The sequence below is a fragment of the Myxine glutinosa genome, chromosome 8 (assembly GCF_964187855.1).
Source record: "Myxine glutinosa chromosome 8, kmMyxGlut1.1, whole genome shotgun sequence".
Lineage (NCBI taxonomy): Eukaryota > Metazoa > Chordata > Myxini > Myxiniformes > Myxinidae > Myxine > Myxine glutinosa.
Window position 1 is genome coordinate 127,053,306 of NC_136268.1, and position 19,385 is coordinate 127,072,690.

The window sequence follows — 19,385 nt, forward strand, 5'->3', positions numbered from 1 at the left end:
TCGCTCCCATAAATCATGACACTTCTCACACATGCAGAATACACCTTTCCCTTCAGCTTCAACGACACTGCCCTCCTCGTCAGCACGCCACTCAGTTCCCGAAACTTCTTCCATGCACATCTCACTCTAGCAACCGTTGCCGAGTCTGATGCACCTTCTCCATTCAGCATGTCTCCTAGGCAGCAAAATGTTTTCACACCTTCCAGCTTCACGCTGTCTCCAAGATCCAACTCAACATTTCCTCCATGTGCAGCTCCCTCTGTGCACACCTTGCACTTGAATGTAGCTGCCACACTGGTTAATGACCCTCTCAGACCACTACATTTTTGATGAACCCATTCAGCACACATTGCACATTGAATGGATTTCACTCCGACACCCTTCCTGCACACAGCACACAGCCACTTCCCAGTTATTTCCACCTCACCACATGCTTTACCACTTGCCATCACCTTCGTCTTTCCGATATTCACCTTCAGACCTTTTGTCTCCATACATTCCGTCCACTTATTCTTCTTCTCCTTCAGTCCATCCATACTTTCTGCAATCAACACCAGATCATCTGCATACAACAACTCCCATGGCAAACCCTCCTTTACTCAACAGGTACTTATTTCATGGTGGTTTCTACACGACAATCCTTAGCAGGCTACCTATACAAATCTACCTGGTCTGAAGCATCACTACCCCACCGACATAACAATACATGTATATACATATATAAATATATGTATATATATATATATATATATATAATTATATATATATATATATATATATACGCAAAGATACATCAAACAAAGTCAATACAAATCATGCCTCATACCTGTGCTTTGCGTATAATTAGCTGTCATTTGCTAAACTAGGGCATGCCCGTACTATATATAAGCTAGGACGTGCCCGTACGTGGTGGGTGCCCGTTCCTTGCCAAAAAAAAAAAAAAAAAAAAATTTGTGTAGGGGTGTGTGTGTGTAAACATCCTAGGGCGTGCCCGTACGTGGGTGCAAAAAAACATGCGTGCAAACAACAACAACAAAAAAAAACTTTGAAACCACGTGGCAGTAACGACCACAGAACCCCCCCCCCCCCTCTATTTACATGAATGGTTTGGTCCATTCGCAACGACCACAGAACCCCCCCCTCTATTTACATGCAATGGTTTGGTCCATTCGCAACGCCAAAGCGAACGGCGAACGGCTAAATCGCCATAGCTCGGTAAGTACTTGTCCGATTAATTTCAAACCTTGAAAAGGCACATCCTCGGGTCCCCAGCAATATACCTGGCAAGTTTAAAGTATATCGGACCCGTGGTTGTCGAGAAACAGCGGTCACAGACAAACAAACAAACGTACAAACGTACAAACGTACAAACAAACACACAGAGATTACTGGAATTATAGATAGATACTTCAATCATTACAGTATAATTAGAGTTTGCCTATACTAAGAAAAATAGGATGTTTTTTGAAAGTACAGTAACCAGTGAATTACATGAGTGTAGCATTCAGCCATTCTTTAAAAAATCATTGTTTAAAAAATGAAAATGGGGATCCATTTTGTGGCATTTGTTGGTGGACTCAAAAGATCCCATGGTGACTTAGTTGGTGAGGTACCAACCGGCAGCTTGGTCAAATTCTGAATTCCTGCCCGAACCTTCAGTGGGCACTGCACCAGCTGCATAGTCACCCCATTCCCACCCCAGAAATGATGTTACCTGTCGAATAAACCAATGTGACTCGTGGATACAACCTGAACACAATAGGACACAACCTAATGTAAATGTAATTGTATGAAATGATGATGATGTAACTTTTTGATATACTGTATTTAAAATGTTCTTGCATTTAAAATGTAGCTTACACATGATGATGATAATGATGATGATGCTGATGATGTAACAATGGTTTCTTAGCAGGAGGGTTTCCCTGTGACCTGCAATGTCTGAATTTGCCAGTGATGCCTGACAGTGTTTGTAAAAGCTCATATCCAGGCATGATCACCCAGAGCATGATTTGCATGGGCTACGAGGAGGGAGGCAAGGATGCTTGTGAGGTAAGTTGGCTAGAACAAGCAAAGTATTTGTTCTTTAAGTTATTTGGTTAAATTTATTTAAAAAAAATATTTATTAATTCCCTAAATGATATAATTGTCCCCCGTCGCACCGCGGAGCGAAAGAGGGACTATGGTTTTCCCCTCCGTCCGTGTGTACGTCCGTCCGTGCGTCCGTCCGTGCGTGCGTGCGTCCGTTCGTCCATGCGTGCGTGCGGGCGTGCATGCGTAGTTGCGTGCGTGCATGCGTAAGCGAAGTACAGAATTCTAATTTGGTGTGTCGGTGCAACCCACGTCAAAATCCAAGATGGCCGCCGCCATGTATGTCTGACGCCATGTATGTCTGAAACTTGTGAGCGGAATATCTTGAAAAATAAACGAACTACTAACTTCTAATCTGGTGTGTGGGTGTACCTACGCATAAGGAAGAACACTATTGAAAATTGGGTCGCCACGTTAAAATCCAAGATGGCCGCCACCATATATATATATGTCTTAACCTTGTGAGCGAAATATCTTGAAAAATAAACGAACTACTAACTTCTAATCTGGTGTGTGGGTGTATCTACACATAAGGAAGGACGCTATTGAAAATTGGGTCGCCACGTTAAAATCCAAGATGGCCGCCACCATATATATATGTCTTAACCTTGTGAGCGAAATATCTTGAAAAATAAACGAACTACTAACTTCTAATCTGGTGTGTGGGTGTATCTACACATAAGGAAGAACGCTTTTGAAAATTGGGTCGCCACGTCAAAATCCAAGATGGCCGCCACCATATATATGTCTGAACCTTGTGAGCGAAATACCTTGAAAAATAAACGAACTACTAACTTCTATTCTGGTGTGTGGGTGTATCTATGCATAAGGAAGAACGCTATTGAAAATTGGGTCGCCACGTCAAAATCTAAGATGGCCACCGCCATGTATGTCTGAACCTTGTGAGCGGAATATCTTGAAAAATAAGCGAAGTACCAACTTCTAATCTGGTGTGTGGGTGTATCTATGGATAAGGAAGAAGGCTATTGAAAATTGGGTCGCCAGGTCAAAATCCAAGATGACCGGCACCATATATATGTCTGAACCTTGTGAGCGAAATATCTTGAAAAGCAAACGAACTACTAACTTGTAATCAGGTGTGTGGGTGTATCTTCGCATAAGGGAGGACGCTATTGAAAATTGGGTCGTCACGTCAAAATCCAAGATGGCCGCCTTGCGTCTTCCACTTTGTCAACTCACATCACTTCACCGACGGGGGACCTTGGCGTAACACTTGTTCATCGTGAATGTTACGTATGCTCATCGTGTTTTTCGACAAAAAAAGCCATGAATCTGAATATTGCTCTGAACAAATTGCAAATTCGAATTATGTGATGTAGAACCTGCGATGGAGTGGTGGCCAGTCCAGGGTTGGTCATCAGTCACGGAAATGTTCATGATTTGTGGTGGGTGAATGGATTCTATCGAAAACATAAATTGAGTTGAAGATGTGGTCATGGTTGCTGGATATACAATAAGCTGGAAGGAGCACATGCATTACGCATTCCCCTCAGTCAAAATAGACTCCATTAAGTCTGTTTTTATTTGCTTTGTTGATCGGATATTGTGTGTATTGTCAACACCATCTTTGTCGTCACATTATGCTTCGACACTCACAGGTATATTGACTTGCCAATGCTTTTGGATGGTGAGCTGCTCAGGCCCTGATGCAGCAAAGCTGCCCCAAACCATAATATTTCCACCACCATGCTTTACAGTTGGTATCAGGTTCTTGTGGTCAAATGCTGTCTTTGGTTTTCGCCAAACATGTCTTGTGGTACTGTGACCAAATAGCTCTACCTTTGACTCATCTGTCCAGAGCACATTGTTCCACAAGTGCTGGTCTTTGCCTAGGTGTTCATTGGCAAACTTTAGTCTTGCCCTGATGTTCTTTCTGGACAGCAAAGGTTTCCTCCTGGCACACCTCCCATGTAGAACAAATTTGTGCAGCCTGTTTCTAATGGTAGACTCATGCACTTGGACATCAACAGTGGCAAGACCTACCTGTATGTCCCGTGATGACATTCTGGGGTTCTTAGAGACTTCTTTCAGCATCTTGCGGTCTGCTCTCGGGCTGAACTTGCTGGGGTGGCCTGGCCTGAACAAGTTGGCAGTTGTTTGGAATCTTCTCCACTTGTAGATGATCTTCTGGACAGTTGAATGATTGATTTCAAATTGTTTGGAGATCTTTTTAAATCCCTTCCTAGACTCGTAGGCATCTATAACCTCCTTTCTGAAGGCCTCAGAGAGCTCTTTTGATCTAGGCATGGTGACGCCACACACTTCAACAACAAAGAGCAAACCAAACGAAATGTCTGAGGTTTAAATAAGACAGGTTCCTCCAAGATCCTCTCTAACGATGTTCTAATCATTTGCACCTAAGCTGGTGCACCTGATTCTAATTTTAGGTGTTTGAAGTAGTGATAAATGTAGGGGTGTACTTGCTTTTCAAACCGAAAATCAGGCATGAAGCGCTATCGCTGACAACACCAACTTGGTGAGCGCAGAGGACAGGCAGGGCCATGAGCCACGCCCCGAAGAGCAGTGATTAGACAGGGGTTTGATTGGCACAAGGACTGGTAAGATGGAGCTCGCTGATGGGGTCGGACACGGGGACGTGTTAAGATGACTATCTATAGATACATAAATCTATATGTATATGTATATACAGTAGACACCGCTATTTGCAGGGGATACGTTCCTGGAAAATGCAGTGAATTGCAAAACCGTGAATGGGGGGAGCATTGTTTCAATGGCAAAATGGGGGATTGGTTCCCGGATCGTGAAAATCATGTGAATGTCGACGATAATCCGCGAATGTCGATGATAGTCCCACAAACGACAAAGCAAAACCTACAAATGTTAGCAATAATCCGCGAAGGTCGATTTAAATGCTGTGAATGTATACCGCGGCATTGTTTCAATTGGGAAAAGGGGGATTAGGTTATAGGTTCCCGGAGGTTCTTGATTCATAGAGGAAAATTTTTAATGCTTAAAATGTTTTCGACCGCAAATGCACATAATTACAATTTCATTAAAAAATGCTTACAAATTTAAAAAAAACACGACAACACCAGGTACCATTTCCAATTTATTGAAGGAATGCACTTACAGTTTATTAAAAGTGTTTTAACCAGCTTAACCATACTGCACCGTGAAACAAAAAAAAAACACAACACCATCAAATCCCATGAATTCCTCGAACTCTGAGGATTACCCAAATTATGGTGCTGAAAAATCGTGCACTAAGGGAGAGGTAGGAGGAGGTGCTGATGATCTTGAGGTGGAGGGAGCAGTTTGGAAAAAATGTGTAATGGAGAGCTGCCTGGCAGATTGCTGTAGGTTTGGATGTAGCTCTTTATGTGGGAGCAGCACACCATCCAAGCCCCTCCTGAACATGAGGTCTCCATGACTGGGTCACCGTCTTGCAACCTGTCGACAATCGCCTGCATGTCCTGCAGCACCTTGTCCCAGGTGCTGCAGGACATGCGAGGTCCAACCTCACTGAACTGTGAGGTTGGACCTCGGCACCTCTTCCTCATCACTGCCCGCCTTCTCCTCCTCACAAACCTTTGTAATGGCCTCCAACTCGTCCTCGCGGGTTTAGGGAATGGTTCAGCATCATTGGTTTCAGCATGATGTCCCTTTTGCATTTGCGCGAATGATAGGGTCCACTCAACGCCATACTCGTCTGCGTGTTGCCCTCGATCCATATGCTGAGAGTCTTCTCCATCCTTTCCATGTGGACATTCTAGACATGGGTGTCCACCTTCGTACTCAATGCAGCGCTCGCTGAAACACTCTCACAAATCGCTTTCTCCTTCTTCTGTATGCAGCAAACAGTGGACTCGTTGACGCCGTAATGCCTGTCCACAGAGGCCGCACCCTCTCCTCTCGAAAGCCGGTCCAGCAGCTCCACTTTCTGGCTCAGGCTCATCATTTTCTTCTGCCTCTTGGTAGTCGATGCATCTCCGGCACTGGTCTTGTGCTTGGGAGCCATGATAAAATGATGAGCAGAGCGAGAGTTAAAAACGCAGGTGAAATCCCATATAGTCTCCTTCGCGTCTCCATATAGTCTCCCATATAGTCTACCTTGGCCAAATTCCCAACGTGAGGCCTGATTAGCAGTTTCCTTGAGAAACTTGCTCCAAAATCATTCCCCAGGCTCTCCCACTAAAAGGTGGGTATAACTGGGCCGATAGAAGAAGAAGAAGATGTGGTGGTGGTGGTGGTGGTGGTAGTGGTGGTGGTGGTGGTAGTGGTAGTAGTAGTTGTAGTTGTAGTTGTAGTTGTAATTGTATATTGTATATTGTATATTGTATATTGTATTTCAATAATTTTAAAAACACTCTTTTACGTGAGCCTTGCACTTATAACTCATTGACCAACTTCAACTACAATGCATTAACTTCCCAAAACATGGACTTGTTTCATTCACAGTGTGATTCCGGTGGCCCGGTGGTTTGCAATGGTGAACTCAAAGGTATCGTGTCTTGGGGAGAAGGATGCGCAGAGCAGGGCCATCCTGGTGTATACACAAACTTGTGTAAATTCACGGACTGGATCCAGGAAATCATCAACAACAACTAAAGCATAGCACACGCATACACAACAAACGATGTTAAGAATGTACAATAAAACTGGGAGTAGCAACTCTGAATATGTGTCAATAACTGTAAATTTTGCATCGCCCAGTAAAAGCTTTGTTTCAATCGAAGAGCTTCAATTAATAAATGCGGATGAGAATGATTTGTAACCAACTTCCTTGTTTGTCTGTGTTGTTGTGAACAATAGCATGTCTGTGTGCCCATTTTGTAAATGTGCAAACGTGGGCTAATTATACCAGATACGTTGAGGATTATATACAGTTCAAAGATGCCCATTCTTGATAATATCGACACCCGCTCGGTGGAGAGATGTCCAGAGAACTCTTGGCTCAACCACATGGCGCATGGGGGCTGCACCTTTTAAATCAGAGAGTGAAGAGGAAAAATATGAGAGCGACCAAGGCATATTAACCAAGCACGTGCGGGACAGCATCAGATGACGTCATGTCCGAAACAGTAAAATAACAACAACCAATACTGGCGTGGCTCCTTTCTTTCCTTGAAAAAAAAAAACTTACCTTTGCTGACTATTGTTATGTCGGGGGGTAGAGGAATATCTAGTTCCAGGTAGATCTGCATAGGTAAGTACTCGACTGTCGTGATAGGGATGACATGTTGGTGACACCGTTGGTGAGGTATGTGGATGGACAAAAGGACCACCGAGGCACTCGGAAACATGGTGGTGGGATGATGAAGTTGGAAAGAGGATTGACGAGAAGAGGAAGAAGTTCAAGGAGTGGCAGAAGGCGAAGGGTACGGGAGCAGAAACAGCAGAGTATGAAAGTTATAAGGCAGCCAGGAAGGCTGCAAAGAAAGAGGTAGCAAAGGCGCAGGAGGCATGTAGGAAAATGTTTGGAGAACGCTTGGATTCGGAAGAGGGTCACAAAGCAGTATTCAGGATTGCAAAGCAGATAGCGAAAGAGAGGTGTGATGTGATGGGGGTGAGCTGCTTGAAGGATGAAGTGGGACAAATCGTTGTCGACCCAGATGGAATTAAAGGAAGATGGAAAAGATATATGGAAATGCTGTTGAATACAGAGAATGAATGGGATGGCAACATAGAGAGTAACCCAGTTTTAGGACCGGCAGAGAAGATAACTGAGAAGGAAGTTGAGGAAGCGATAAAAGCAATGAAGGGTAGAAAAGCGGGAGGGCCGACGGGAGTTGTGGGAGATATGTTGAAGGCAGCAGGAAGTTGGGGTGTGAAGAGAATGACAGAGATCTGTAATCTGGTGGTGAAAGAAGGCCGCATTCCAGTGGATTGGGAACTGAGTACCCTCGTCCCTCTATACAAGGGGAAAGGTGACCCTCTGGAGTGTGGCTCGTACCGAGCGATAAAGTTATTGGAGCATGGAATGAAGGTATTGGAAAGGGTGTTGGAGAGGAGGATAAGGAAAAAAGTGAAGATCGACGAAATGCAGTTTGGATTTATGCCAGGAAGAGGAACGACAGACGCGCTTTTCATTGTGAGGCAGTTGCAGGAGAAGTACATGGAGAAGAGGAAGAAGTTGTTTCTTGGGTTTGTTGATCTGGAGAAAGCATTCGATCGGGTTCCACGCAAAGTATTGACATGGGCATTGAGGAAGTTAGGAGTGGAGGAATGGTTGATCAGAGTAGTGATGGCAATGTACAAAAGAGCACGCACAGCTGTAAGGACGAAGGACGGGAACAGTGGTGAGTTTGAGGTGAAGGTGGGAGTGCATCAGGGGTCGGTACTAAGTCCACTACTATTTGTAGCTGTGATGGAGGTGCTGGCTCAGAACGTAAAGGAGGGTTTACCGTGGGAGTTGTTGTATGCAGATGATCTGGTGTTGATTGCGGAAAGTATGGATGGATTGAAGGAAAAGATGAACACGTGGAAGGAATGTATGGAGACAAAAGGTCTGAAGGTGAATATCGGAAAGACGAAGGTGATGGCAAGTGGTAAAGCATGTGGTGAGGTGGAAAGAACTGGGAAGTGGCCCTGTGCTGTGTGTAGGAAGGGTGTCGGAGTGAACTCCATTCAGTGTACAATGTGCACTGAGTGGGTTCATCAAAAATGTAGTGGTCTGAGAGGGTCATTAACCAGTGTGGCAGCTACATTCAAATGTAAGGTGTGCACAGAGGGAGCTGCAGATGGAGGAAATGTTGAGTTGGATCTTGGAGACGGCGTGAAGCTGGAAGGTGTGAAAACATTTTGCTACCTCGGAGACATGCTGAATGGAGAAGGTGGATCAGACTCGGCAACGGTTGCTCGAGTGAGATGTGCATGGAAGAAGTTTCGGGAATTGAGTGGCGTGCTGATGATGAGGGGAGTGTCGTTGAAGCTGAAGGGAAAGGTGTATGCTGCATGTGTGAGAAGTGTTATGATTTATGGGAGCGAGACATGGGTAATGAACGTAGAGCAGCAACGAAGGTTGGAAAGGGTGGAAATGCGAATGGTTCGACGGATGTGCGGAGTATCGTTGAGAGAGAGGAAGACAAATGATGAATTGCGAAAGATGATGGGAATAGAGCCTGTGATTGATGCTGTGAAGAGGAACAGGTTGAGATGGTTTGGTCATGTGTTGAGGAAGGATGAAAGTGACTGGTTGAGAAGAGTGATGGAAATGAATGTAGAAGGAAGTAGAAGACGGGGAAGACCGAGAAAGACTTGGCTAAAGATGGTGGAAGAAGAAATGCGGGCAAGGGGGTTAACAAGGAGAGATGCAGAAAATAGGGCAAAATGGAGAAGATTGTCATGGGGACCGCAAGGCTAACCCCCGCTCTAGCAGGGAAAATGGCCTTTAAAATGCATGTTGTTGTTGTTGTTGTCGTGATAGGGAATCTACATGTAATAAGTTCTTTGTTTATCTGGATGTCGGAAGAAGTCGTATCTGTGTCCCCGCCACGAGGGGGCGAGGCATGCTAATTAGTGCAGGGATTATGGGTAAAATTCTCTCGTTTGTCATTCCCTCTGTGAGCAACCCAGTGTCCCTTATGGCAATACATCCTATAGACACTTAGATAGGCCCTTAGTGCACCACCTTAATTAAATTCCCTCCCTTACAATAAAACAAACCGGAAACACAAGCAGAAAGCGGGCTCGTACAATGCCGGCATGGGCATCAAACATCGTGCAAGGCAAGCAATAGCCACGCCCAGGGAACGTGTGATTGGAAGGGACAAAAAGCTTCCCCATGATTGGTGATAGGAAGGTGGAAGGAAGCGGCGCACTGATTGGCCACCGACCATTGACACCACGGCCAATCAGTGAGGAAGGCGCGAACACTCGGCCAATCAGGGTGGAAGGCACCAAGCCACTGCTTAGAAGCAGGTCGTTGATTCAAGGGGAAGGGCCGGTGATGTCAGAAGGCGGGAAAGACCACGAAGAAGCGAGGCTCTGGTTGGTAGAGGGAGAGAGCTGACGTCACTCGGCAAGTAACAAAACGACTGGCTCGCGGGCATTTTGCTCTCGCTGCGCTGGACTCTTTGAGATCTCTTGGTGCTAGGAGCTCTTGGCTGGCTTCTTCCCTGGTTTTCCTTCGCGCTCGCTTCCCTGGGTTCTTCTTGGTCTTGGTGCTCTTGAGGCTTGGTGTTTGGAGCGGAGCTTGGAGCGAGGCTGGTGCCTGTGTGTGAGTGGGGCCTACCTGGTGGCGGCGTGCGCTGGACTAGCGGAGCGCCTGAACGAGGCGGACTGAGGCCTCCTTCCCGCCAAGCACGGAGCCGCGTCTGGACGCGAGCTTGGGGCCTGGACGACAGAGACAGATAAGACGCATTCACAAATACACAACGAACGTTTTATTTTATTGATTCCTCCTTTGTCCTGTTGTTAAGTCTGGTGTGGGGACATCCCAACTTAGGATTTTGTTTTTTCCGTCGCGTCCATTGTTCTCGGGCTCCGTATAATAAACCTGTTTATTTTTGTACATTTTACCCCGGATTCCCGTTTGAGTTCATTTCCTCCAGGATCGGAGCTGCCATCGGATCGCTACAGGTAAGGGCTCGCCGCTTCTTCCTCTTCCTTCTTCCTCCCCCGTGCTTGCAGTCAAATCGGCAATTGATCGTCGCCTCGGAGTTAGAAGCCGTTTGGTCATCCGTGAGCCCACAGTATTAACTGAGGGATTCACGCGACACCAGCATTTCCCGTTAACTCGTTAACTAGTATATGTACATATGATATATCAAGACGTAGAAGAAATGCAAAATATTTGGAATAAACACCAGGATAATCAAGTTACAACATTAAATAATACTGCAATGCTGGGACATGACAAAAAGAATATTTGAAAACCAGGACAGTATTTGTACATATGGCCTGAAGGTAATAGACTGACAATGCCAGGTTAAGCGGAAAGGCACCATCACTGTATAGACTGTCCTCAGGCACCTGGGGATTATTCTGCCCCTTTGACACATCTGCAACCTCTCATCCATCAAGAACGTAGTCATCCAAGTGTTTGAGGAGTGAGCGTAGTGTTATGTCTGCACACTGGCATGTTACGTCAGTGCTGTGAATTAATGTTTGCTTTACGACGATGATGTTTTATGGTACCCGCCATGTTGGGCTGGAGTTGACCGACGTTATGTGCTTGATTAAAGGAGTCCCTTCTTCAACCCAACATTTGGTGATGAGCATGGCTGAATTTTCTCTTCCACTACCTCCTCTTTTCCTCGCTCTGCCAGGAGAGCCTCCCGTGCCGTGGACTCGTTGAATTTGGTCCTTTGAAACTTATATTATCGCGCTTGGCTTGGTAGACGTGAGCGATGCATGGTTAACAAGCACCAACACCAGATGAAGCAGAGCTTTGACAGGGCACACAGGGTTAAGACGCCCACCATCCAGCTCTCGGATTGGGTCAGGACCCATCGACCTCATCGTGACAACAAACTGTGCTCCTTCTGGTCCTCGCCCCTTCAAGTCAGCCGTCAGCTGGGCCGAGCTAAATTCCAGCTGACTGATGGCTGGAATGTAGCTCGGATCCGCTGACTGACAGATCCATCAGATTTCAGTGTGGATGTGCCTGCCTCCCTGGCTATACCTGAAGCATTGCTGGATGCACCTGTGGCCCTGCCAGGCATGCCTGCCACCCTTCCGGCTGCTGCACCACTAGACATGCCTGCTTCCCCATTACCTGAGCTGCAGCCTCCACCTGATGGGCCTCAACATCGGCTTACCCAGGTCCGGGCCCGTCCAGGTTACCTACGGGACTATGTATCCAGGTTCCATATCTGAACTTTCAAAAGGGGGAAGGGGGGGGGGGGAGAATGTTATGTTAGTGCTGTGAATTAATGTTTGCTTTACGACGATGATGTTTTACGGCACCCGCCATGTTGGGTTGGAGTTGATCGACGTTGTGTGCTTGATTATAGGAGTCCGTTCATCCATGCAGTCGTGTACCTTCTTCAACACAATACGTAAACATCCTGATCTCCTCATAGGAGGTGACATGGTTGCCGTGCTTTCATCACCATGGCGTTGAATCTGGGAATCACGGCGAAGATCAAGCACAGAGGGCAGAACAGCTGGAGGATGACTTGGCATCAGGACACGTTCAGCTGGAGTTCAGAGAATGGGAGGTGTGAGGTGCATCTGGGGGACGATAGATGGCCGCTCTGAGTCGCCATCATCACAGGAACCTTTGTGCGGATGCGTGATGGCAAGTGTGGCCCATGTGGGTACCTTGTAACACTCAGATTGTCTTCCATGGAACGATGAGCTTCGGAGTTGAGAGCCAGCAAATTTGCAGATGTCACACCAGTTCCCTGTCACGTCGGGCGCTTTCAAGGATTCCACAACAGCAAAGGCTCAACTGTTTATTACAGGAAACAGCAAACCAGTCACTACTTGGGCATCAGATAATTAGGCCGTGCCCAAGAGCTCACATCAGCACGTCCATCACCTCCGGCTTAGCACGCCAGACTCCTCCCTCCGTGTCACGTCACATCCCGTGATGTGTATCCATGCATCAAGTATACTTGCATTGTACATTGTATATTTGCATAATATATTGTATATTTGCATTATAACACAACAACCAGGTAACGATCCCGTGTTCGAGGCTTGGATCCATCTGAGTGCAAGTACACCAAGTCTCCAACACAGACTGTCGGAGTGGCAGAACGGTTTGCTGATGGGGAATTGGACTTCTCACTATAAGTATAAGTACGGTTCCTGGAGCATTGGGCATGCTACTGTCGGATAAGGTTCAGATCCAAGATCGGAATCTGGTGGTTGGTGAACTGGTAATGTTGAGTCCACATTTCCCACGCAGACAAACACCGTGAGATCTGATATGCAAGATTTATCGGGCAGTAGCCGTGGAAAGCTGCTGGGGAGAAACTGGACCTCCTAACGAGTCTTGTTGTAGTAATTCAGCTTCCAATTCCTGAATGGCTTTCTCAGTGACAGGGTTATGTGATTGATTGTGGTTGTGTGATCATTGTGGTTGAAGTGGTGGTCGAGGTGGCATGGCACGGTTGAGCTTTGGTTGAGGCGGTGTTGTGGCTCGTACTGTAGTTGAGGCGTTGTGTTTTTAACAATGGAAAGTGGGTAGAACGAGCTTGTATAATGCTCTAATAAAGTGAAGTGTTAATAAATGTATCTAAATGATTTTATTAGTGTTGTGTGGTTTTCTTAGCGTTTGTAGGAAGAGTGTGGTGGAGGTTAAAGCAATATGGCAGTTTGGTTCTGGCATGCGATTCAAACCGGTGGTTATAGTACAGCGGATAAGCTCTCATATTTTAACAAATTGTGCATTTTTTGAGAAAAGCATGAAATTTCTAGCATAGTTAGTATATACCATAAGGTTTATTTTCAGATGTGGAGGGAAGTCAGATTTGACCTCTGAGGACCGTGAGAGATCAAATCCAAAATGGCCACCAGTCCACCGGGTCTAATGTTCAAACGCGCTTATAGGTGTCATTTCCAACTAAATTGGGGAAGCCCATTCATTTGGTGATACTTTTGAGATCGCCAGAACTCAAGGACATGCATTTAGGTCACGGTCAAGGTCAAATTACGTTAAATATCTATTTTTATGATACTGCAGTTGGAACTGCTATTGGAAAAAGTTCATTTGAACTTTTAAAACTTTATTTTTTCAGGTACAGGGATAGGTACAGAACACCCAAAGACCAGAAATGATGAAAAAAAAGTGTTTACACTGCAAGGAATGATGCAATAACCTCTGAAAAAATAACTGTAGTTAACCAAGTATGTCCACCAAAGCTTACATTAAATCAAGTGCAATGATGAAAATTGGTAATGATCAAAATCTAACAGTCTCCAGAACAGAAGCACAGTGCAGTGCACTTGAGTGCAGCTTTGGCACACTTGCAGCATCCAGTGCACCCTTTCTTGCAGCCACAGTGGATCAATTTATGGCACGATTTTGATGCTTCAGGAAGAGTGGTCCAAAGAGGCTGCCACCCAGTTGTCTCCTTTGTCCAGCCCCAGTCAGGTGGGTCTGGCATCTCTGGATCCATGACCAATGCCTGGTTACAACAGTTGGCCTGGTGGCAAGTGCGCTTGATGTGCTGCTTGAGTGTTGCCTGGGTTGGAGGAATGTTCTCTAGAGTTCTACACTTCTGTGTGAAGAGCTGTTTCCTGGCATCATTCACTTCCGTGCTCTCACTGGTTCTATCGTACATCAGCACCACAAATCGCTCTAGCAGTAACATTGAGCCTTCACTGACCTCACTTGGCATGCCTAGGAGTTCATTGAAAGCATCATTCACCTCTGGGCACCCCCAATTTAGTTGGAAATGACACCTATAATGTTTTTCTACACTATTTGGTTCCAAAATTAAGCGCGTTTGAACATTAGACTCGGTGGACTGGCGGCCATTTTGGATTTGATCTCTCACGGTTCTCAGAGGTCAAATCTGACTTCCCTCCACATCTGAAAATAAACCTTATGGTATGCACTAACTATGTTAAAAATTTCATGCTTTTATCATAAAATGCACAATTTTTGTGTTTATCTGCTGCACTATTGGCACTAATATGCAAATTAGGGATCATGATCAATATATCTGGATGGTGATAGTGTTTGGCTTAAAGTGAGGAATAAAAGAAAGTGAAAAATCCCACACAATGCACATGGACAATATTGTTCAAAATATCATAAGCAGAGAAAATACAATAGCCACAAACATGTTTCACTCTTATTAGAGATCATCAATTCAGCATAATGCTTAAAATCGTCTGCTTTTCCTGAACTTCGTTTCTGAATTATCATTGGTAGGACCCCATGACTGTGTACAGTAAGTACAAAACAAATCGTGCCCCATTGCAGCCATCGCTGCCCACTTTGTGACCAACAAGAGTCGTCTGCCACCCGAAGGCATTGCCCACTGCCTTATGATCCGACAGGACCGTTATGGGGACACACACAGTTTAAAACAGTTTTTCTTGGGTGTGTGCATGGGTTAATACCGTTATGGTATGCACATGGGTTAACAACGTCAGGGAGTGTGCATTGGTTAACAACACCAGGGTGTGTGCATGGGTTAACAACGCCAGAGTGTGTGCATGGGTTAATACCTTTAGGGTATGCACATGGGTTAACAACGCCAGGGTGTGTGCATGGGTTAATACCTTTAGGGAATGCACTTGGGTTAACAATGTCAGGGAGTGTGCATGGGTTAACAACGCTAGGGTGTGTGCATGGGTTAATACCTTTAGGGTATGCACATGGGTTAACAACGTCAGGGAGTGTGCATGGATTAATACCTTTAGGGTATGCACATGGGTTAACAACGTCAGGGAGTGTGCATGGGTTAACAACGCCAGGGTGTGTGCATGGGTAAATACCTTTAGGGTATGCACATGGGTTAACAACGTCAGGGAGTGTGCATGGGTTAACAACGCCAGGGTGTGTGCATGGGTTAATACCGTTAGGTTATGCACAAGGGTTAACATTGGCATGGTGTGTGCACGGTTAACATTTCAGGATGTGTGCATACAGGTTAACAACGTCAGGGAGTGTGCATGGGTTAATACCTTTAGGGTATGCACATGGGTTAACAACGCCAGGGTGTGTGCATGGGTTAATACCTTTAGGGTATGCACATGGGTTAACAAGGTCAGGGTATGCACATGGGTTAACAACGCCAGGGTGTGTGCATGGGTTAATACCTTTAGGGTATGCACATGGGTTAACAACGTCAGGGAGTGTGCATGGGTTAACAACGCCAGGGTGTGTGCATGGGTTAATACCTTTAGGGTATGCACATGGGTTAACAACGTCAGGGAGTGTGCATGGGTTAACAACGCCAGGGTGTGTGCATGGGTTAATACCGTTAGGGTATGCACAAGGGTTAACATTGGCATGGTGTGTGCACGGTTAACATTTCAGGATGTGTGCATACAGGTTAACAACGTCAGGGAGTGTGCATGGGTTAATACCTTTAGGGTATGCACATGGGTTAACAACGCCAGGGTGTGTGCATGGGTTAATACCTTTAGGGTATGCACATGGGTTAACAAGGTCAGGGTATGCACATGGGTTAACAACGCCAGGGTGTGTGCATGGGTTAATACCTTTAGGGTATGCACATGGGTTAACAACGTCAGGGAGTGTGCATGGGTTAACAACGCCAGGGTGTGTGCATGGGTTAATACCTTTAGGGTATGCACATGTGTTAACAACGTCAGGGAGTGTGCATGGGTTAACAACGCCAGGGTGTGTGCATGGGTAAATACCTTTAGGGTATGCACATGGGTTAACAACGTCAGGGAGTGTGCATGGGTTAACAACGCCAGGGTGTGTGCATGGGTTAATACCGTTAGGGTATGCACAAGGGTTAACATTGGCATGGTGTGTGCACGGTTAACATTTCAGGATGTGTGCATACAGGTTAACAACGTCAGGGAGTGTGCATGGGTTAACAACGTCAGGGTGTGTGCATCGATTAACACTGGCAGGGTGTGCGCACGTGTTAACAACGTTAAGGTGTGCACACGGGTTAACATTGTTTGGGTGTGTGCACGTGTTAACATTGTCTAGGTGTGTGCGTGGGTTAACATTGTCAGGGTTTGCACACGGGTTTAACAATAACAGCCCTGTAACATAACACTTAACAGGGTTACAGGGTCACGGGGTGGTTGTTTATTTGATGGCGACGGTTAACATAAGACATGTTATTCTTATTCCAACAAGTAAGATAAATAGCAAAAGTTAAAATCATAGAATGAGTGTTTTTAGGGGGAAATTGCTTTATTACTATTGGGTGGTGAATTGGGGGATTGGGGGGGGGGCGGTGGTTGCATCTCGTCCCCCCCAATCCAATTCCCACGAATCAATCAGATGAGTTATTGACAAATAATAACGAGTATAATAATAACGGTGATAAGTTTTCACTTGTTAAAAACGAGAAAAATTAAATGAGCGAACACAGGCGGAAAATAACAAAAAAACAAATATGAGGAAACACGTTTAACGGGAATCAGTGGAAGGAATCTGAGGGACAATTCCACGTTTTTCACGTGAACAATTAAAAAGGAAAGAATTAAATAGAGCGAGATCATGGAGCAATGTTAGTGCAGTCGAGCAGCGTGGATCCTTCGTGAAGAAGAAGAAGAAGAGGACGAGTGAGGCCGGAGGAAACAAAGGTGTCGGCAGGTTGCGCCGTGACAGACGGCGCGGGTGGAATAAAACGAAAAGGTGTTCGTGTGCCACCTTTGCCGTCATCGTGATATGATGCCTGCCAATCAAACGGGCCTGATGATGGACACGGTTAAGGTGAGAGAATCATCGCGGACTCATCATGGAGCTTGTGCGGCGATCGCTTCGTTTCGATCCCTCCTATCAATCCTCGCGTTTCGCCTTTTAAAATCAACCGTTGTCCTGATTTCCTTCAGATTCTCCCGTCGTTCATTCGTCCGTTCTCCTCCCTGATCCCTTTCGCACAAAACCTTCAATATCATCTCCTGATCAGATCTCCCATTTTCGATCACCGTGTAACTGTATACGTATTTGGCCTCTTGTCTGCGCACTCTGTACCTCGTGATCAATATCGGGTTATATTAGAACATACACCCACGCTCCTGCGAAAAGGGCAGGCCATTGTGCGCCAGCTCCGAGCTAAAACAAAACAAGGATAATCAACGCGGATTGGATTGAAATGCTGATGGGCGAGTATGAAGTAGGCAGGGTGGGCCAAATGGCCTTCGCTTGGCTTGTGGCTCGGGACTGGACCAGAATTTAAAATAAATAAAATAAAGGGAGTTTGGGGTTGAGTTGGGGTATCAATATTAATTATTAAAATTGGAAGGGGCAATAGGTAGGGACAATAGGAAGGGGGCAAGAGGAAGGGACAATAGGAAGGGGGCAAGAGGAAGGGGGCAATAGGAAGGTGGCAAGAGGAAGGTGGCAAGAGGAAGGGACAATAGGAAGAGACAAAGGAAGGGGGCAATAGGTAGGGGGCAAGAGGAAGGGACAATAGGTAGGGGGCAAGAGGAAAGGACAATAGGAAGGGACAATGGGAAGGGGGCAAGAGGAAGGTGGCAAGAGGAAGGGACAATAGGAAGGGGCAATAGGAAGAGACAAAGGAAGGGGGCAATAGGAAGGGGCAATAGGTAGGGGGCAAGAGGAAGGGACAATAGGTAGGGGGCAAGAGGAAAGGACAATAGGAAGGGGCAATAGGAAGGGGCAATAGGAAGGGACAATAGGAAGGGGGCAAGAGGAAGGGGCAATAGGTAGGGGGCAAGAGGAAGGGGGCAAGAGGAAGGGGCAATAGGAAGAGACAATAGGAAGGGGGCAAGAGGAAGGGGCAATAGGTAGGGGGCAAGAGGAAGGGGGCAAGAGGAAGGCACAATAGGAAGGGGGCAAGAGGAAGGCACAATAGGAAGGGGGCAAGAGGAAGGGACAATAGGAAGGGGCAATAGGAAGAGACAATAGGAAGGGGGCAATAGGAAGAGACAATAGGAAGGGGCAATAGGTAGGGGGCAAGAGGAAGGGACAATAGGTAGGGGGCAAGAGGAAGGGACAATAGGAAGGGGGCAATAGGAAGGGACAATAGGGAGGGGGCAAGAGGAAGGGGCAATAGGTAGGGGCAATAGGTAGGGGGCAAGAGGAAGGGACAATAGGAAGGGGCAATAGGAAGGGACAATAGGAAGGGGCAGTAGGAAAGGACAATAGGAAGGGACAATAGGAAGGGGCAATAGGTAGGGGGCAATAGGAAGGGGGCAAGAGGAAAGGACAATAGGTAGGGACAATAGGTAGGGACAATAGGAAGGGGCAATAGGAAGGGTCAATAGGAAGGGGCAGTAGGAAGGGACAATAGGAAGGGGGCAATAGGTAGGGGGCAATAGGTAGGGGGCAAAAGGAAAGGACAATAGGTAGGGGGCAATAGGAAGGGGGCAAAAGGAAAGGACAATAGGAAGGGACAATAGGAAGGGACAATAGGAAGGGGCAATAGGAAGGAACAATAGGAACGGGCAATAGGTAGGGACAATAGGAAGGGGGCAAGAGGAAGGGGCAATAGGAAGGGGGCAAGAGGAAAGGACAATAGGAAGGGACAATAGGAAGGGGCAATAGGTAGGGACAATAGGTAGGGACAATAGGAAGGGGCAATAGGAAGGGACAATAGGAAGGGGCAGTAGGAAGGGACAATAGGTAGGGGCAATAGGTAGGGACAATAGGAAGGGGCAGTAGGAAGGGACAATAGGAAGGGACAATAGGTAGGGGGCAAGAGGAAAGGACAATAGGAAGGGACAATAGG

At 46.2% G+C, this 19,385-nt stretch overlaps 2 protein-coding genes across 2 annotated transcripts in view; both read left to right on the forward strand.

Annotated features, from left to right (window-relative positions):
• The window catches only part of LOC137432910 (trypsin-2-like), a 39,883-nt gene extending 33,032 nt beyond the window's left edge, over positions 1 to 6,851 (forward strand). The window contains exons 4-5 of the mRNA XM_068125223.2: positions 1,913 to 2,052; positions 6,532 to 6,851. Of these exons, the coding sequence (XP_067981324.1) occupies positions 1,913 to 2,052; positions 6,532 to 6,681 (290 nt within the window). The 3' untranslated portion in view covers positions 6,682 to 6,851. The remainder of the gene's footprint in view (positions 1 to 1,912; positions 2,053 to 6,531) is intronic.
• A 10,385-nt stretch (positions 6,852 to 17,236) lies between these two features.
• LOC137432911 (syntaphilin-like) overlaps positions 17,237 to 19,385 on the forward strand; it is a 41,226-nt gene continuing 39,077 nt past the window's right edge. Inside the window, exon 1 of the mRNA XM_068125224.2 lies at positions 17,237 to 17,404. Within this exon, the coding sequence (XP_067981325.2) occupies positions 17,360 to 17,404 (45 nt within the window). The 5' untranslated portion in view covers positions 17,237 to 17,359. The remainder of the gene's footprint in view (positions 17,405 to 19,385) is intronic.